Source organism: Procambarus clarkii, chromosome 20 (assembly GCF_040958095.1).
Source record: "Procambarus clarkii isolate CNS0578487 chromosome 20, FALCON_Pclarkii_2.0, whole genome shotgun sequence".
Taxonomy (NCBI): Eukaryota; Metazoa; Arthropoda; class Malacostraca; order Decapoda; family Cambaridae; genus Procambarus; species Procambarus clarkii.
In genome coordinates, this window is record NC_091169.1 from 23,345,452 (window position 1) to 23,366,193 (window position 20,742).

The window sequence follows — 20,742 nt, forward strand, 5'->3', positions numbered from 1 at the left end:
CTTTCCAAATGAGTCGGAGGGGTGGGGCGAACAAGCGCATACTTCCTTTGAGAGATTCAACTGTTTATTAACATTGTTGGGGGAGTTTATGCAGTGGGTTGTAAGGTTTCAGTCTCTTTCAAACCCACCAATGGTTTGTATTGGTTCACTGACTTTATGGGCACCTTCCACCAGAAATTATAGCCAGTAACCGCTAGCATATCTGTTCAAGAACAAGTGGTGGGCTGCCAACTTTCCCCTCCCACAGGGGAAGAAGGTAATACTAACAAGCGGAAGTGCTAGTGCATGAAGGGTTGCTTGCTTGGTTTCTTCTTAGGGGAGTTATTTTTATCTTTTTGTATGTAGACTGCACAGGTTAAGCAGACAGTGGTCTGTTTTGATGTGCCTACCTTTCTGGGTCCTTCCCCGGTCAAAGGCTATTATGACATACTTTAATTGTAAAGTGCTCATAGGCCATTGCTACCTGTGCCTCTCTGAGGGGAACCAGGTTCTGGTTTGTGGTTTCCAGTAGGTATAAGAACTCCCCACAGAAACACTCATTCATTCAATTTATCACTTAATAACACCCATTTATTTAAATCCAACCATCTATAAATTGAGCATTTACTGATGTTCAGTGCTCTTACTATGACAACAATAGCTAAAGGTACCTTCATACCTGCAGTACTGCCAAGTATTTTGGACAAAGATTGTTTTTCTTGTTTACAGGAAAAATATACAGTACAATGTCATATATTAACTGGTATTCTTGTACTTGCTACATGAGGATGATACATTATAGAATTAACAATTCAACAAATTCATTCTTACTTATAACTGAAATATATAATAATTCTCATTTCATACCAACTTACCAATACTAGTAGTTCTTTCATGACATTTTTCTGCTTCTTTTCATAAAGTAATGTCTGATCTTGCAACTGCTTGTGCTTTTGGAGGGCTTTTGCCAGACCTGTATGCTTTGCTAACAGTTTCGTCCATTTTTTTGCCTAGAAGTGATGTACCTTTTCTTATTTGTTTTCTTTTTTTTTGGCCGGTATCTGAAACAGTTACATATGATGCTACATCACCACTCTGTGAGTGAGTCCATTCTGGTCCAACCATTAAATCATCAATCTTATTATTATCTTCAACAGGTACCAGCACTTGATAAGTTTCTGGCATTATAGTTGGCTTTTCCTCCACCATTTCAGTATTATCATCTTTAATATTCTGTTCAACTGGCACTAACAGCTGAAAAATTCCAGGCATTATACACGACTTTTCTCCTACACAAACTTTTACATTGTTTTTTACTTTTTCCTTAGGCTGGATCAAATAAATCTTTTTCGTGATCTGCAATGGCTTCACTTGCAATGTTTCTTCACTTTGTTCTGACTCAATTCCATTAATGCAGCTAGTACTCTCTAGAACTGTGTCATAGGTAACACATGAATCAATAACTTCACTTTGAGGATGAGTCCATGATGACCCAACCACAAGATCACCAAACTTATTATCTTCAACTGATTCTAATACTTCATAAGTTTCAGGAATTACACAAGACTTTTCTTGTACTTGAACTCTCAAAATTTGTTCCCTATTCTCCCTTTTTAATTTGAGAGTAGATTTTTTGGTTAACCTTGTGATGTTGCTTGACTGAAACTTAGTATCTTTTTGCTCTAAGGCAGAGCCCCTCTTTCCCTCTGCATAATCTAAAACAGTGTCATATGCAATTAAGAGAGATTCATAGAGTTCTCGCAGTATAAGTGGATCTTCCAAGAGGTAAGTGTAATTACAGATGTGGTCAATCACTTCACGGCATTTTAAGGCAAGGTTTTCTTTGGGTTCCTCATATACTGGTGACTCCTCTGGAATATTGGTCTCTATTTCTTCTGCAGTGGTCTCCTGAAATACAATAAATAATAATTAATAATAATTAATCCTGCTATTACACTACAATTCTATATACAGTACTAAAGTAGAAATACAGTAAGGTAATTATGAGAAAACATTAACCCTGACTACATAAAGAGAGATGAAGACAAGAAGCTGGAATATGAGGATTGGGGAGAAGAAAGGTCCCCAACAACTTGCATCATCAGGGATCGAATGTTGATTGCGATATACAAGGTCTAGGCAATACCCACTAGGTGAGTACAAGGCCGTCTCTGTAGCAACAAATCCAAGTGGATGGCCATAGCTCCTTCGTCTCCCCCCCACCCCCCAGTCCTCATATCCCACTTCCTTATATTAACATCTCAGCTTCTTGTCCTCATATCCCTTCCAAGCACTATATTCTGTAGTCACACAGTTGTGCCAAGAAAACAGTTTCTACATTAACCATTCTACAGTGTAAAAGAAAAATAGAACATAAAATTAAAATACTGTAAAGAATACTGTACAATACTATATACCAAAGTAAATATCATTAATTCTATTAGTGCAACTGAGGAAGATATTTAGAGGCACAAACTATTGTAAGATCTGCAACCACACTTCAAACTTGCCAGTACAGTAGTGAGGGAACTTGACGGGTCGATCCATAACGAGCCACGCTGCAGACCAGGGCCTAAAGGTGACTAGCCAAGCAGGATACCCAGGCACTTGGGACGCCCGCCTAGAGAACAGGCAGCGAACACAGCCAACAACAACTTGGCTACAGAGCACATCTACGCATCTGTATAAACAGGCACGTGTGTGTACCCTTGTGCAACCCCCACAACGAAATGTGCAGAAAAGTCAATGACTTGTGCACCACCGAAGACAAGGCTCCCAACCCAGTGGGCAGGCCTCTGTGGGGCAAACTCCCGAACACAAAAGGGAAGGAACTTTATCAGTGCAGGGGCAATGCTAGACGAGCACCCAGGTTAAGTCATCTCAGCACATGCAGCTTCAAGCAAAAAAATTGCCAAGTCCATGCAAGATTGCCAAAAAGTAAATACAGTACATGAATGTGAAACAAATATTAATAGAAAAGAACGTCACAACCCGCAAACAGCCACTGCAGAACAAAGTCCAAAGTATGGCTGGTACTTAGCTGAGAAGCAGTGGGACCTGCTGTGACAGTTGCCAACCTGAGGAGCACACTACTGAATTAAACTGCATCAGGCACAGGACTGACTCTAAAGCTAGCTGGTTGTTTTGGGTTGCCTGATGACAGCCATCGGTACTAATGGGTTCAAGCTAGTTTTGAGTGAACCAATTGATTGGATTGAATTCTTTGTGGAGTCATTTGGCCATTTCAATATTTAGTTTTCTATGGACCTTGCAGTTGTCTATAAAACTTCACAGATTTTCTGAATGCTTTCCCGGTGTGGGTAATGATAATCATTCCCTGCTTCCTGCACCTGTTGCCAGGTTCTGACTCTGGTAGGCCAAACAGGACTCCTAGGACTGATGTGGCCCAGTAGTGGAAAGGCATCTCAGCAAGATAACTTCAGGGAGAATGTGGGGGGGGGGGGGGCAGGCATCTCACTACTCTGTTGGCATATATGTAATGACATCTGGTGATGTTAAGCATTAGTGGTCAGGCAAGCTAACTAGTAGCTAGCAGAGCAATACTTTAGTATCTCTCAGATGTTGAACAGCATTTGAAGGGGCCATGAGTGATGTTGAATGAACCTTTTGGAGAACATATTGAACTAGATACAGTAAAACTTTTTTCAATGTCCCCCTTTCCTCAGTATAACTTGGAGCCAACCTGAGCCAACCAACCCCCATTGTACTTGGGAGTAAATGTTGATCTAACCTAATTATGTCTGGTCCTTTCTCTGGTAAGAGCAGGATACAGTACACCTTAAGGAAACAATTGCTCACTATCCATGTTCTTTGATATAAATATAGCCAAACCTCGTATTTTTGTTGGATCTGGAATTTCAGCCGACTTACCTGTAGGCACTTGGTGTAGAGATCTGGCAAGAAATATTCCACGAGAATTGAAAGCAGGCCACTTAGGGCATTCTGGTTGTTACACTTTATGTAGTAGCATTTGAAAGTTTCATTAAGCTGTTCAATTCCACTATATGTGTTCGTATTTAGAAGATGATCTTTTCGGTAAGCCCATACCCATCTCTGCAAAAGAAAGGAAGGCAATATAACATTAAAATATTTTCTAAAGAAATACAGTACAATACTGCAGAAGCAGTAAAAGTATTGCATTGAATGTATTGAAGCATCGTTTTCTGGTACTTCCAGAGTGGCTTGTTGGTGCTTATTATACCAGGCTTCGTAGAAGGCTTGGCTGTACCAGCTTCAAATTAAGAAATTTAAAAAAAAAAAAGAGGAAAATAAAGCAAACTGAGGTGTTACTGATGGAGCCTTCCCAGAACACTATATTTCCATGATTTCCAACAAGGGACCTGATGCATGTCATGTGTCGCATAAAAGAAAAGGAATTTCATTTGATTATGGCAGATATTTTTGTATCTTTAATATAATTTAAATATAAATGCACAAATTATAAAAGAGGCAAAGACTAGACAAATTGCTTCATGTCCAAGGTAGCAAGATTGATACACTAAATTATATTTGATCATACATTAGTCTCAAACAATATTTATTCAATGTACCCATAAAGTTACTATTCAAAGAACACTAACAAATAAGAGTAAGCATTAATTACCAACATGAACTTGGAGGCATAAATAGGAACATACCTGATGTTCAGGCAGCCAGATTTTCCCAAACCACTTCTGTAATTTTGGGTTCTTAATCCAAAAGTCACTACTGAATAAGTGCTGCTCTGCTTCATTAAACTCTTGTATTGAACTGGAATGAGAAATTGTCCTTAAATGTGAAAGAACCTCATCTTTTATGGAATAAATGCCATTATCAGCATTTAGAGCCCATCTTTCCCAAGACTGTTCACGCTGAAAATCACAAATGAGAACCTGTACATCAGGAAATGTCTGTTCAATAGCAGCCATTTCCACTCTCGAGAAATCAGACATGAAGACTGAAGGCTTCCACTGAGGATTCCATTCCTTAAAAATATTAAGGGCCTCTTTAACAGCTGCCTCTGTTTCACTCTGCACTATAAAAGACCCCACAACTTGATAATCAACATCAGTCTTAACAGCCAAAAAAAACAGAAGAAGAGAATTATCCAGATTCTTATAAGTGCCATCCAATATACAGAGTTCCTGGCCATACCAATCTAATAACTGGCATTGCCACTTTGTCTGGTAAACAACCAACAACTGTTGAAAATAATCAGGTGGATGAAAAGAAGTTTCATCTGTCACATCTGCATAAGGTCTGAAGTAGAATTTGTCCTCTGGTTGACACTGCTGCCATTCTCTAATTTTGATTTCAACATCTTCTTGATCAGACTCAGATATTCTTAGTTTAATTGTGGATAAATTTACACAGTTTTCTATTTCTGACTTTTTGGGAAAGAAATGTCTATTGCTTTTTGATGGTGAATCCTGCCCAGCAAATATCTCTGTTTGTACAAACTGCCTCAGAGATGTTTTAAGAGCTTTGCTGTCTGTTACCCCTTCAGCAACTAAGTCTTCTATTTTTCTTTTGACTCTTGAATCAATGGGATACTTTAAACCTTGAATCTCTGCCACAGAATGATTTTTATGGTCAATCATATAGGGAAAGTGTACATATGTTCTTCTTTCTCCACATGCATTTTTTTCTTTTATGGCATTTTGAACTTGAGAGGATGCCTTTTTTCTGTAGTATTCTGTATTTGATGTTATTCTGAAATTTGGAAATTTGATTATCTCTCGCAGATAGATTTGTGCAGGACAATCTTGTTTCTTGGTGCCTGGGACTCGATGGTAGCGTTTCTTGAATAAATTCTCACCTTTCATTTGAGACTCCTTGTATCTTCGCTTATGGTTCAAGTTGCGATCAACACCATACTGGCAATCATATATACGGCTTCCAAGAACAATGTATGGTAGACCATCAAATTCTAAGTGGCATTTTTTTATTCTGCTATTTTCACCATCATTCCAAAAGATCTTGTGTGCACCAGGTTTCACATCTGAAAAAATACATACACTATACAGTACTGTATTAAATAATACATTTACACTGATATGTGCTTATATGCATACAATGTTGTTATATATAAAAATGACAAATAACTGGATAAATTTTATATTAATATTAAAATCACATGATGATAGGAGCCTATACTTGTGGACGAGCTACATATTTTGTCTGACAGTCAGAGATGTGATTGTAAAACGTAGACGTAGCATACATGGACTTCTCTACAGTTTTTGATAAGGTACTGCATGAAAGACTGATGAGGAAATTATAAGCACATAGAATAAGTGGTAAAATACTAGAATGGATAAAAAAGTGGTTGAAAGAAAAGGCACAAAGGGTTGCCCTAAACAGCAATGAATCTGACTGGAAAAATGTGGTGTGAGGAGTTCTGCAAGGTTCCATCTTGGGGGCCAATCCTTTTAGTCATATGAATTAGTGACATAGATGAGAATACTGTATTACAAACCACATCATCAGATTTGCAGATGACATTAAGGTTAGTGGTAATGTAAAAGGCATAACACTACTGTGGTCTTACAAAGAGATTTATATGAACTCCACAAATGGTCAAATGTAACTGGCAAATGCTTTTCAATAGCATTAAAAAATGCAAGACCTTGCATGAAGGGCATAACACTGCACATCACAAATATTATTTCAACAATACTACCATAAAGAAGATTGATAAAAGAAACGGACCTTGAAGTTTGGAACCAGAGGGAAAAGCACCAAGCCATTACGACAATATAGAACTGGGATGGGATCAGGATAAGGATTTGGGATGGGACGGAGGGAAGGAATGGTGTCCAACCACTTGGACGGTCGGGGATTGAACGCCGACCTGCATGAAGCGAGACCGTCGCTCTACCGTCCACCACAAGTGGTTTGGAACCAGAACCAGGAAAGAGAAGCCAGAATCAGGGCACCTGTGCCCCTCAAGGCAAAATTTAAAACCCCAAAACGCTTATGTTGTTGACCCTAATTGCAAACCTGAGTGATTAGATTCCTTGATATGGCTCCAGGCCTGGCAGAAGAAAGTTCCTGTGTTTCTCTGGAATGCATTAATTTCTTGTAAGGCTTTCTCATAGCTATTAAAATACCCAAATGCTTCCGAGATCTTTACGTCGAACGATATTTTAGCCATGATTATTTGTTTACACTCGTGACGTCATTCGTTAATATTTCTGAGCCATTCGAGATGACATTATCTTTATCATTCTAATATTATTATTAAATTTTACCACTAAGGGATTTTTGTTTTACTAATATGAAGGATAAAGAGCAACGTTAATGTTGAAAATAGGCTAACTATACGTAGTGCTTCACCCAAACTTGAAACAAGTTTTTAATCTCTGCTTAACTGTACACCCATTTCTAATATATAATAAAATGATTTTATAGTTGAGAAAATACCAATTTTGAATTCAAAAAGTTCAAATTTATGAATGTTTAGAGTGAGCAGGAGGAGCCCGCAATGGTTACCATGGCAACGTCAGCTGCTGTTTGGTAAACACAACTCTGGACGCTGTTCCTTGTGGCACCTTGTGGCACTTTGTGGCACCATGTGACACCTTGTGGCACCTTTCTCAAGTTTTTATCAAGCTCATCATCCAGGAGTGTGTAATTGGTGTTGTACACGGTACAAACATGTGCAAGTTAGAAGATCAGTTGCTTTATTTTTTATTTATTTATATATACAAGAATTCTTACATTCTACACTGGACACGTTCAAGTGAATTTATATCCATTTTATATTACGACGACAAAAACAAATCATTTATATCAAATCGGCGACATCTAAATAATTTATATATATTATAAACAACAGAGGTTCAAAGACAGAGCCTTGAGGCACTCCACTTTCAACATTTTCCCACTCTGACTTAACCCCATGACTTAAGTACACGTTGTCTTGCTGTTACAGTATTATTAATGTTAAATAATATATCTGTGCTGTTGCTAAAACTACAGCTTTTATAATGTAGTATATATCTCAAAAAAAAAAAAAAAAGAAAAAAAAAGTAGTCTGTGCCTGTCAACATTGTTTCATCTTTTTATAGTGTATCATTTGCAAAATTTCTTGAACATCTTGCATGTATAACCTGAATTTACATGAGGGCCACCAACACTAGTGGCACTGACGAGGACAAGAAGTGGGTGGCTTGTCGAAGCTCCTCTCATTTGTCCTTATGATTTTAATGAGCTAGATTTTAAAATTCAACAGAGATTTGGCATTTATGGCTTCGGCAGGTAGGCAGTTCCATGGGTTTATAATCCTGTGGGTGAAAAGGCATCTCCTGTTCTCAGTCCTACATTGTGGCTTGTTGAGCTGGAAACCTTTGCTCCTTGTTTGTGTTGTATCTAACCTGGAAAAAAAAAATCCAAATCAACATATTGTTCAGTATTAGTATTTTCAAAGTTTCAATGAGATCTGCTTTGTCATGACTGGTTTGCAATGTTGTTAGCCATGTGGCTCTCAACCATTCCTGATACGAGACTTAGCTCAGGAAAGATTTTTTGTTAGTATACTTAATTATTCTTTGGATTTTATTAGCTGTTTTTTACTGCTTTTCCTACATATTCAATTTTAAATGAATAATGGTTTCTGACTCCAGGGTCCTTTTCATCAATATGCTGCGAGCTAATGTGTTAGAGTACTTCTCATTTAGTATTGCTTACTACATTATACCTATAAAAATTTTAACAATTATTTTTTTTTGCCTGAAACACTTTACACATCAGTGACTTTATTTTTCCCTTTAATATGCATCCTCTGTATATTCAGACTTACCTGTGTGTTAACAAGAGCAGGTATTGAAAGGGGGGGGGACTTTAAGAAGGAGGTAAGAGGAATAACTATTAATACTTTTTAATCTTTGTCATTCCTTGCTGTGCACATTGAATGGCAGTCCTCAACCTACTGTACTTTAAATCTGCAGTCCTTGGCAGTACTGTACAGTATCATCCTGCAATTATGCAGATACAGCGACCATAAGAAACAGAAGAAACACTCACAGGTTACATACACTATAAAGATCAAGGACCGTGTAGGCCTGTGGCGGTTGCTTTTTCTCCAGTCAGACAAGAGGAAAATTAAATACAAGCATGCTGTGGGAAGACAGAGATGTTCGCTTCGATATTACTCCACAGTAAGTACAGTACTGTAATTTGCTTTAAAAGTTTGTGATATGATAATCATGTTGAGCAAAATTGAGAATGAAAAATAGTAACATGATTCTGGCACTTGCCAAAGTCAGGTTGGGCTACCATCACCTATGGCAGGTAGCTGTAGGTAATGAATACTGTATACCAGTTCTGAGCACTCCATATGTGAATTTTGTGAAAAGGATCTGGGTAATGTTCTCAAACATGATATTGTTGAACATCAAATCATGAGGCTCTTTAAAGTAGACTGTCCAGTATGTGCTACTCAATGCTTTCCAACTATTTTATCCATTTTTTTTTTTTTTTTTTACACGATATCCATGGTCTATCAAATTTGATAGTGCTGGCAAATAGATTTTACTATGACAAAACATACTGTAGTTTAGGGATGTTACATACAGGAGGAAGTACTTAAGTACAGTATTATATGCCAATAAGAGGTCGATGGTAAGTTGTCATGACTGTTATTTATATATATGTACAGTATACTATATATGTTTTAGGTGTCCCCAGTAAGTTTACCTTATGGGATTGTCCAAATAATTTAACAAAGCTGTATTATGCAGCCACTTTCTGTTCTTATTTCCATCCCATTGCTCTTTCCTTTTCTTCATATTTCACATGTACATATGGAAGGTCATTTATTATTCTCATATAAACTTGTATAGAATGAAACTGTTGTAGCACATATTAGCTCAACTTGGGTCTTTTATGGAGAAAGATTTAGGTCATCCTGCAGTCTACCTTGTTGTTTGGTAATAGTATTATAAATATTAATACAGTAACTTGGAATTCTTAGTATGTGAATAGTTAAAAGCATTCCCCCATTTTGTAATCTGTTGAGTAAAGATTATTTTGTATATGTTATGCTGTCCAGTATTATGATGCTTTTAACTTGCAAAAATGTATACGCTTAAATATAAGGATGCCAAAATTTATGGGAATTAAGTACTCGTGTATTTTATGTAGCTATTGTTTATCAGTTTTAAGAAATGAAGGATATTTTTTATTCGGGCAAATTTTGTGATAAACCAGGTTTTATTGAATCCCATACAAATTTAAATTGAACCCAAAAATTCTCGATCCCGTTAACATACTGTAACTTTATACAGCACTGTATAGTATTATCTGTGTTGTGATCTTAGACAGATGAAAATGAGGTCTGGTGAGCGAATTATTGACAAACTGGAATCTGTTGAAGACACCAAAGGAAACTCGGGAGACCGTGGACGATTCATCATTACAAACCTGCGGCTGCTTTGGTACTCCATGAACATGCCTCGGGTGTCACTCTGTGAGTTTTCAAAGTGTTTTAACAGGAGTTGCTCTTTAACTTCCAGTCAGTTTATAAATATTGTTGCTAAGATAAGGGATACCTTTGTATACTTTTGGAAAATATGTTCATGTGTGTTACGTTTAGAAGCAGTTCTCGTATTTTAATTCCATGAAGATGTCACTGCATAGGTGTTTTATAACATGTTAGCTAAAACTGTAGTGTTTTATTGGAAATTGGCAGAGAGCCTGATGGAAAGATAAATTCAGTTAAGACAATGTATTTACTGTATATATATATTCTTTATATAGTATTTCAGTGGTGTACATAATCAGCTCGCAACGAAGAGTTTACTTAGCAGTGAAAATACTGTAGGTACCAGATAACTGTTGTGGGTTACATTCTGGGAAAAGTCAGTAGTCTTTCCTTACCTATTTTCTCTCATACTTTCCACAGTGCTTTTGTAAATATTGATACTAGTTTGTTTTTCCAGCTGTTGGTTTGAACTGCATAATAAATATTACAACAAAGACAGTCAATTCAGTAAGTTTCTGTATTGTTTACTGTAGTTCATTTTATAGATTCCATATTTATATTTGATGGCTTTGTTTATATTTATTAAACTGCTTACAAGCATCAAAAGATCCCAATTAAATGTGGTTATTGTTATAAGCAGCCCCTAGTGCTTCAGAGCTCATAAAGTGATTAATAAATGTAAACAAAGCCACCAAAGATTTGACGAGATGTACAGGTTCATAGGTGGCTGCATAAATGCTGATTGAATCTTGGCACGAGTCGGTGGTTGACTGAGAAGTCTAGCTCTCCATATTTGCATGGTGAGACCATTTGAAATGATACTTGTCTTTGTGGAGAGATTAGTGAACAGAGCCTTGTGTATGTACTGTACATTGATTTAAATGGACAAATTAGCCACTGGCTCAGGATGCAACCAAGAGACCAACTCAAAAATTATCATTTCATTCTGTATTTTTATTGTATGGTACAAAAGTTTTCTTGCATATAAATTTATGGAGTGCATAACAAATTAATAAAACTAATTATTAAAGTAATTAAGCCATACACTTCACAGTGTATCACAATCTATGTTTTGTATTTAACCAGTCTTTGATTTGATTTGTGTACACAGCAGTCCTTGTTTATCCTGTCTATTCCCCTCAACATTTTGTATTTTTGTATACAAGAGTTTTTACATTCTTGTAAAGCCACTAGCATTTCTGGCAGCTTTTCAGTCCTGCTTTTCTATTTTCCTCCAGGCTGATGCCTCCACAACACAAAGTGGGAAAAGGATAATAATGATGAAGATTATATACAGTACATATATTTTTTATATTTGATCGTGTTTCAGAAACTGAGAGGACTAACAGAGGCTCTGTATATTCTTACAAAAGCGAACAACACAAGATTTGAGTTTATCTTTACAAATCTTGTCCCGGGTTCCCCGAGGCTCTTCACATCAGTTATGGGAGTTTATAAGTAAGTACTGTTCTTTTTATAAAGGAACTAACAAATGAAAGCTCAGTGCATGAGAATGATTAGGTGTTTGTCTTTTAAAGTTAAACTATTATACAGTACAGTACAGTCGTTATGATTAATACAATTGGATTTTAAACTGTGTAAGGTATGTATTCCTCAATATACCTGGCCCTTTACTGTGAACTCAGCAAATCCTTACCCTAAGAAGAAACCAAATAACTTTTTTTCAGAAAAGTGCTTTTTTATGTTTTTGAAATGCCTTAATTTGTTTGCTTTTGTCACAATGAAGTTCCTGTTTCGTAGTATACTAAATTATAAATGTTTTTGCAGGTAGGATTACTTGGTGAGGTTAATGGTGTCAGGTTGCCAGATCAGACTTGTCCACTAGCTTAGCACTGGAAGGTGACCGGGTAGGTCAGTTGGCTATTAGTTAAAATTAAATTAGCAGGGGTTTGTTTCCTCCATTTCAGATGCAGATTTTGCAGCTACCAAACATTTGGCCTGTACTGTTAACAGATAAATACTGTACAAATTATACAATTCTCCCAAACATCAAAATACTTTTTGTATTGGATTTGGTAGAAAAATATTTCAATTGCCCTGTCAAGTCTTGCAAAAATTGTAAACACACTCTACAGTATCTAGAATATTTTAGTTTTCCATTCCCTCATCCTGTTCATTCATGTCTTTGAGTGGACTGAGGGAGGTAGTATAGTTCTTTTTCTCAAGTTACATATTTTAACTTTTGCTAAACTCATCATTACATTCAGAATCTCCATGGGGATATTTTGTGGTACAGCAAAAGTTGAAAATTGTGTGAAATAAGACATCACATAAGAATATAATGGAAGGAGTCATAATATGGTGTTTGATTTTCAGTTCAAAATTTTGCATTAAAACAGGATGAAGGAGGTTCAAATTTGCACACTCTGAATTTGACCTGACTAAGGATTAGATGTGATATTTTATGTATATAAAACCAACTTTACACTTTGCTTATGCAACCTGAGCATTAGAGAATTTTAAGTGATAATCAAATTAGGACAATAACTCAACAGGGCTTACACTTCCTCTAAGATGTATCGCGAGTTGAAACTACGTGGCGCTATCATCCAGAATAAACAGCTGAGGATCTTGCCACAAGAACAAATATTTTCTCGTGTGAATGGCGTCTGGAACTTATCTAGTGACCAGGTATGATTATCATAGAAGAACAGTTTCCGTAGCATTCCCTACTCTCTGTATTCTATCAAAAATATTTCTGGCATGAGCCCTTAAGTGGCTCCCTGAAGCTATCTCTGAGATGGCTTTCCACTACTGATTAACATCAGTTATAAAGTCCTGTTTGGCCTACCAAATACTATCTGAGCGAGAAGGCTTCAGGCAGCCACCAAAGCTCTACCATAGAGACATTTCATTACATTCAATGCTGGTCTTTTACTCTACAATATCTCCAGAGTTTTATGTCGTACCATACTATCAGTTTCTTGCTTAAGAATATTTATACTTTTATTATGATATCTCATTCAACTACAGACGTGTTTTATTTTCTGCTTTTAGCTAATTAATCATTTTTCTTAAAGCGCTCTACATTTCTAATTCACCTTATTATTCATTTTTTTAGTACAGTATCGTGTTTTTTCTATCTATGTGTATCATCTTAAATGTTAATTTTAACTTTGTTTGCTCATTAAGGAGTTCTTAAGAAGGATTGAGGCATTTAAATGTATTTGAGGCACAGAATGTAGCCTAGAGTCTAAATATTAACATTATATTTTTCCCAACAGGGCAACTTAGGGACTTTCATCATCACGAATGTGCGGCTTGTATGGTTCGCTAATATGAACGAATTATTCAATATATCACTCCCATTTCTGCAAATCGCATCTGTAAGTGAGCATGCATATTTAACTACTGTCCTTTTAACTTATCATTTTTCAATAATGTATAAATTTTTCATACCTTTGTTGTTGTGGTATGCCAATTCAATCACATATTTTAAAACCATTATATACATAATGATTTAATGGAACTCACAGCTACAGTAGGGTACAGTATTATACATTTATTTTTATTTTATGATTTATTAAAATACACTATAACTTTTCTTACATTTTTAAAAGGTAGATGGTATTTTAAAATACAGTACTGTATTTTATCTAGTGAGGAAATTCAATAGTTTTATATTTAGTTTCTTAAAACATATACTGTATAAAGTTGAAATAATATATTTGGAACTTTAATAAACTTTATCTGCTGCTGTATTTCCATACTGTATTCTCCTTTAGGTAAAAGTGCGGGAATCTAAGTTTGGAATGGCATTAGTAATTGAGAGCTCAGAACCAAGTGGAGGATACGTGTTGGGGTTCAGAATTGATCCCCTGGAGAAGCTACATGAGGTTCACAAAGAGATCAATGCACTGTACAGTGTGTACTCCCAGTGTCCAGTCTTTGGGGTGGAGTTTGTTCTGCAGGATAAGGTACACACTCATCTGTAACATAATTAAATGTCATTTACAACTTATTTGTTTAATATACACGTATATATAAATTGTTTAGTACAGTGTGGTACAGTACATTTATTATGAAATATAAATTGGAGTTTACTTTTTTGTATATTAGTAGTGTTCATTTATTTATAAAATAGTGTCAGTAGTTTTTCAGATTAAATGTATAATTTTTCAGTGTAAGATCAAGTTCAAATTACATAAAATCTACATGCAGATGAGGCGTCATAATAACGTGGCTGAAAAATGTTAACCAAACTACACACTAGAAAGTGAAGAGAGGACGACGTTTTGGTTCGTCCTGGATCAACTTGATAATGGTCCAGGACAGACCGATTGTCGTCGTCTCTTCACTTTCTAGTGTGTGGTTTGGTCAGCACATAAAATCTAGTTAAATGACTATGACATATGAAGTACTTTTCCAGGATTTCCTGGGTTTTGGTGGTATAAATATGAATTCGGTTCCTCGAGCATATTTACTGGTCAATGCAGACCAGGTAGGCAAACATTGCACTTCATTCTAGCATCAATAAAGCTTGCTAGTACTACTAATGTTCATGCTAGAGCATTTAAAGGTTGTTTGGAGATTGGATAATAACTATTTCTTTATCCTACTCCCTTCATACCTCATGAACAGCACTTCTCTCTATATTTTTCATCATATATATATATTTGGGAGAAATTTTATTAAGTTATTAAGTAAATACAATAGACAGTATTTCATACTTTACCACTTATACAAAATTTGTCTTAAATAAGTCATGAAAAACATGAACATTCTATTTCTTGCAACACACAAGCTGAGAAGCCTTGAAAGATTGGGTATAAAATTTGTATAACCTTAAAATATATATAGTGTCATTACATCTATGTATCTCTGAAATTTACAGTTTCTTACCTTTGCAACTTGAGTATTACTGTAAGGTGTTGCTCAATGCCATACCACAATATACCTGTTGGTAGCCATTCATATTACATCTTTTGCATGCATACACACACACACTATCTTTTAACCTAATATTTTCGCTTCCACGTAACTTTTAATTTAAATCATGAAGTCGATGCAATTTTATTATTGTGAATTTCATACATCATCAGTCTGAAACAGTAGATCAATCTTAAATTCTTTTTTGTTTTGTTTTCATGATCCACATTCTTTCAAGACCTTCAGTAGTTTTATTTCTGTTTCATGACTGATGAATATTTTCTATATTTGCCTGAAGATGTGTGGCAAAACCAAGACATACATGTATATCTATGTTTATTTGGAAAGTCATCATCTGTTTAACATATTCATGTTATAGGGGTAATATGAACTTCTATACTTCATCAGATATAGTTCTATACTTCATCAGATTTACTTGGTTTTGCATCAAACTCTTGCTAAATAAATATTACATTAGTTCAAGGAAATACTCTTGTTAAAAATTTAAGTTACAATTACCATTTTTCTAATTAGTTTAGATACTGGTAAGTATATTGTAACTATGTTTGCAATATTTTTTTGCAGGAATTATGTGCATAGCTAATCCATATATTGTATAACACTACTTACAGTACTGGAAAAGGAGCATGTTGTATGCAAACATGCTATAGTGTGCATGTGTCTTGTCCTACATGTCAAGGCTCAATTGCCGGGCAGGATGAGGTGCTTGTGCACATTCCTTACTCCTGATGCCTCTGTTCACTTGTTAGTAAATAAGTACTGTACCTGTGAGTTTGGCAACTGTTTGTGGTTGCATATTGGGGATAATCAGTCATAGCCTTACACCTGGGTACATACTAGTACTTACTAATAAGTAAACAGAAGCATCAGGAGAAGGATAAGGTATACAAATTCATTCTGCATGGCCTGATTCATTTGTCTGGCAGGACAAGATATTTGTGCTGCTTATTTCCTTTCTCCTGATGCCTCTGTTCATGTATTAGTAAATAAGTACCTGTACCAAGAATTTAGTCAGATGTGGATTGCATCCTGGATAGGTTAGTCATTGGCCTAGGGGGACCTAGATAAGTCTAACAGGCTTCCTGTCTCTGAGAATGGGAAACTAGTAGTATGCATCCATCAGTCTCAAGAGACTATGGAGTTGCACTCTGTTTGTTGGTCTGGAGTGGCCTCTCCAGGGAGCAAAGCCAGGGTAGGTTGATACAGGGAAGAAGCTGTCACCCATGCAGAAGGTCCCCCCTCTCCATGACGCCGAAAGTCTATGACTTACTATGGAAAACTATGACACCTATTACAGTAAGAGGGTTACACATATTATTTCATTACTGCACATATAGCCAGATCCTATTATAATCATAGTCTGGCTGTAACCCCAGCCCTCTTCTTATACCAACCATTATACTCTATGTACAAAAACACTCAAAAAAATCAAATTCAAATTCAAATGTTTATTCAGGTAAAGTACATACATACAAGGGGTGATACAAATACTGTATTGATGAATTTATAGATAGAGCTAGTACATACAATGCTATTACTATAAACTATTTACTTATTACTTATTACTTAAATATAACACTATTTATTTACTTATTTTTTATTTTATTATTTCTATATTTTACACACACACACACAATGTGTACACTACAGAATATACTAAGTTTTTTTTTTTTTTAACAATAGCCATCTACAGATGAGGAGCATCTAGATTTACCAAGTGAGGACGAAGCTGAGATTGACGAAAGTGTGAGCGACACAGCTGACGTTCTGGCAGCATATCTTGCAGATGGTCATCACCAGGACAGGGAACCAGTATATTCAAGTGAATTAGGATTGGCCATTGAAAAGCTGAAGGATGGGTATACCTTACAAACTTTGTGGGAAGTTATACCAAGCTAGATTATTTCCTTATTCATAATTGTTACTTTAAACTTTCATGAAGTTAGAAATCATCAGCACTAAGTAAAAAGAAAGGGATATAGTTTAGGAATATCCCCTTGAATATCTTTAGGGTGCTAAAGATATTCAAAATATCTTCATATTTTTTATTTTGGATGGTGTAATCACCACATAATAAATAATTCACAACAGCACACCATCCCTGCAGACACACACCGTAACTGTCCCAATTTTTGGCTTGTTACAACTTGTAACAAAGTTGTTACATCTTGTTATAACGTTTTTATGACGTATTAGAACATTGTTACAACTTGCTATATTAGTTGTTACAACTTGTTAGGTGTTAAAACTTGTTTGAACGTTGTAATAACGTCGCAGTTTTGTCATGTGTCTGGCGGGACTACCATGAAAGATTAGTTGCACAGTGCTTCTTGTATTTACTATAATACAATGCACATGGAATACCTCCATCACAATATACTGCCACTTAACCTTGTTCTCCATCACATTCTGTGTGCTATGCACTTTTCAAGTCCCACTTTCTCACACATTCATTCAGCACGTCTGCCCTATACCAGCCTTTCTTTTCTATACTGGTAGTGGATATTAGAGATATTAAATGAGTAAGGGTAGACAAGTAGAACATTGCAATAACCATTTTAATAATTACAATGTTCACATTTCAATATTGCATAAAACTAATCATAATAGTGATAATAGTAATTGTTAATTGTAAAGAGGCTTATATTAATAATTTAAGAATGAAAGTTATTATGTTTATAGTCATTTATTCTATCACCTTTTCTTTGGTTAAGTGCCATTAATTAGTTTCTTATACTGGGTCATTGAAGGTAGAAGTTTGAAGAATATTTATATAAATAATAATATATTTTTATTGTATAGTAAATAGAAGTTTTTAGGAAAAATAATATTTGCATCTATGCATGTTTTGTTGCAGAAAAATATACCTATCAGATAATGATCAGGTTCAGTTCTAAGCCTTAGTGTTTTTTTTTTTTTCAAAAACAAATTGAAATTTAAGAACTTAATATGTGTTTGGTGTGTTATTATGTTTTTTCATTAATAAACTGTTTTTCTTATTTAATTATACAGTGCTAAAATAGCTTAGATGTGCTGACAATTAAAATACCTAGTCGACAGATGCACATGAGAAAAGTACGTTAATGTCACAAGTGAATGATATTTTACATAAGCTATTTCCACCTCTCAGACTGTTTGTGAATATTTCTGAACTATTCCTCTTGAAATCTCTCAAAGACAAGATCCATCCTGGTCACTAAGTAGTAGTACATGACAGTCAGGGAGGGTGATGACCAAACCACACATCAGAAGATGGAGAAACGATGTCATTTTGCTCCGTCCTGAATCATTATCAAGTTGTGTGTGAGGAAGAAAGGAAGGAACAGACCAATAAATAAGGAAATAGAGTGAGGCAGGGAACAGGTAAGAGAAGAAGGTAAGAGTAAAGTAAAAGTAAGAATAGGATAAAAGGTACAAATGGGATGAAAGAAGAGTGGGATGAGGTAAGAATAAGAGGAAAGTAAGAAAAAGTAAAATGGGTAGGCTTAAGTCAGGTCTTGTTTGTTAAAAAGGTTGGAGTATTTAACGAAGTTCTGTGAAAGGGAAGAGTCAACAGCAACAAAGTCAGGACTAAGGTTCATGTTGGGTATGTTGTATACCAGAGCTGATTCAACAACATAGCGTCTGTGAAAACTAGAAGCAGGAAAGATTATTTTAGAAGATGGCCAATCTTTACAATTATTAGAGTCCATAACATGACATAAGAGAGCATTGTTTATGTCTGCAGACTTAACACCTCTTTTGTGTTCAAGTTTGTCATTTAATGTACAGACAGTTTCAGCAGAGTATTGGAGAGGACAAGACAAACACGAAATAGTGTAGTGTAATAGGAATGAGCTGGTAAGAAATTATGTTGCTGGTTGCTCTGTTGTGAGAAAGATTTCAATGCTGTAGTCACAGTCTTATATTCTCATCCACCTGACTGTTTGGATCAACACTGCTTATTGAGTGATTGGTTATAGGAAAATACTGTACTTGATTCTGAGAAATGTGCTGACATGTGTGGAAGTACTGTAGCTGTTACAGAATTTCTGATGTAGTTGCTACACTCTAATATACTATGTGACAACAAATGAATAAAATGTAATCAATAGAAATTAACATTCAATTTAGTGTATTAATGTGGGAATGCATGCAGATGTGGGTGTAACTGATGTGTGTAGGCCTATATATTCTTGTGTATATGTACAGTATATACTTTAATATAATTACACAAACACCAGCATACTGGATTTTCCTTCACCTATGGTATTGTTATGCATTTATTTATACCGTTATTAAGAAAATATAAAGTGCCAGATCAAAGTGGTGAAAATAAGTGGTTTAAATTAAGCCAAAGCCCATCAAGTGAAACAGTTTCCCATCAAGTAAAACTATGCTTGAAAGTTTCAAGCATAGGTTAAACATATGAATAAGTTTGGATGGATATAAATAGGAGCTGCAAATAGGCTTTCAACAGTACTAATGAGATAATTGTATTAATGATCTTGCTTAAATCTTTTTTTTAATTGGTCAATCAAAAATTGATCAAAATTATATCAACCATTACTAATGTTCAAATTGTAAGGTTCTGTGATCTGTGGTAAAGCAGATTGAATAATGTTTCTGTTGACAAAGATTTTACAATTAGTTATTGAAGAAGAACTCTCTCAATCAATTTGGTGAAAGTTTTCTGACAAATGAACAAAGTATTAGACAATTGGCCATGTCTTACAGGATGTGTTGTGAAATTCTAAATTTCAAATCTTTGGATGTTTGATCTACATAGAATGCATTAGTCGTTACAAGGTATTTTATGAATGACAGTTATTTATATACTGTATATTATATGGAAATGTCTGTTCAAAATTGAAAGCCAGACCAGGAAGAAAGGGTGGCGAAAAATAAAAAGAGGAGAGTGGGAAAGGGGAAGATGCAGGAGAGAGAGACTATCCCAGGCACTGCCTGGTACATCCAATAATAATAATTTTTATTCATGTAAAAGTACATACATGCAAAATAAGTTACAATGTATGTAGTCCCCGTGGTGTAGTGGCAAGCTCGCCTGGCGTTTCGGGAGTGCTTTGTCCTGGGTTCGTATTCTGGCTGGTAAGAATTTACGAATTTACTTGGCGTTGCAAGTAGCCCCTGTTTACTCAACAGTAAAATGGGTACCTGGTTGTTAAACGATTTGGCAAGGTCTAATTCCGGAGAACATAGGATTAAGGACCTGCCAGAAACGCTATGCGTGCTACTGGCTGTACAAGAATGGATTTTCTTGTGTATATAAATATATAAAACGTTTAAAAAATGAATGTTGAATTTGTAGATAGAGCTGGTATATACTATGCCTAAAGCCACTAGTACGCACAGCGTTTCAGGCAATT

At 35.6% G+C, this 20,742-nt stretch overlaps 2 protein-coding genes across 11 annotated transcripts; one reads left to right on the forward strand and one right to left on the reverse strand.

Annotated features, from left to right (window-relative positions):
* Positions 1-726: 726 nt before the first annotated feature.
* On the reverse strand, positions 727-7,188 carry LOC123755474 (uncharacterized). Its single transcript, XM_045738198.2, has 4 exons — positions 6,982-7,188; positions 4,638-5,980; positions 3,871-4,053; positions 727-1,887 (listed from the first exon to the last, which is right to left on the reverse strand). The coding sequence occupies exons 1-4, from the start codon at positions 7,133-7,135 to the stop codon at positions 895-897; spliced, it is 2,673 nt and encodes an 890-aa protein (XP_045594154.2). The 5' UTR covers positions 7,136-7,188; the 3' UTR covers positions 727-894.
* Positions 7,189-7,473: 285 nt separating this feature from the next.
* Positions 7,474-19,601, forward strand: BBS5 (Bardet-Biedl syndrome 5 protein). 10 transcript variants are annotated; one of them, XM_069327699.1, is made up of 10 exons: positions 7,474-7,607; positions 8,901-9,140; positions 10,302-10,450; positions 10,923-10,972; positions 11,796-11,923; positions 12,982-13,117; positions 13,711-13,812; positions 14,212-14,403; positions 14,856-14,927; positions 17,060-19,601. In XM_069327699.1, the coding sequence occupies exons 2-10, from the start codon at positions 9,097-9,099 to the stop codon at positions 17,273-17,275; spliced, it is 1,089 nt and encodes a 362-aa protein (XP_069183800.1). In that variant the 5' UTR covers positions 7,474-7,607; positions 8,901-9,096; the 3' UTR covers positions 17,276-19,601. The 10 variants fall into 10 exon arrangements, with proteins under 10 accessions (XP_069183800.1, XP_069183798.1, XP_069183803.1 ...); XM_069327697.1 differs by having other exon boundaries at positions 7,489-7,646; XM_069327702.1 differs by having other exon boundaries at positions 7,489-7,646; positions 8,931-9,140.
* Positions 19,602-20,742: the final 1,141 nt, after the last annotated feature.

Bases quoted from the DNA above. Each gene is read 5' to 3' on its own strand.
- LOC123755474 (XM_045738198.2), bottom strand. From the start codon at position 7,135: ATGGCTAAAATATCGTTCGACGTAAAGATCTCGGAAGCATTTGGGTAT. The intron at 4,054-4,637 runs GTATGTTCCTAT...TTTCTTTTGCAG, and splicing joins TCTGGCTGCCTGAACATCAG to AGATGGGTATGGGCTTACCG. The intron at 1,888-3,870 runs GTAAGTCGGCTG...ATTGTATTTCAG, and splicing joins TCTACACCAAGTGCCTACAG to GAGACCACTGCAGAAGAAAT.
- BBS5 (XM_069327699.1), top strand. From the start codon at position 9,097: ATGCTGTGGGAAGACAGAGATGTTCGCTTCGATATTACTCCACA. The intron at 10,973-11,795 runs GTAAGTTTCTGT...ATCGTGTTTCAG, and splicing joins CAACAAAGACAGTCAATTCA to AAACTGAGAGGACTAACAGA. The intron at 13,813-14,211 runs GTAAGTGAGCAT...ATTCTCCTTTAG, and splicing joins CATTTCTGCAAATCGCATCT to GTAAAAGTGCGGGAATCTAA.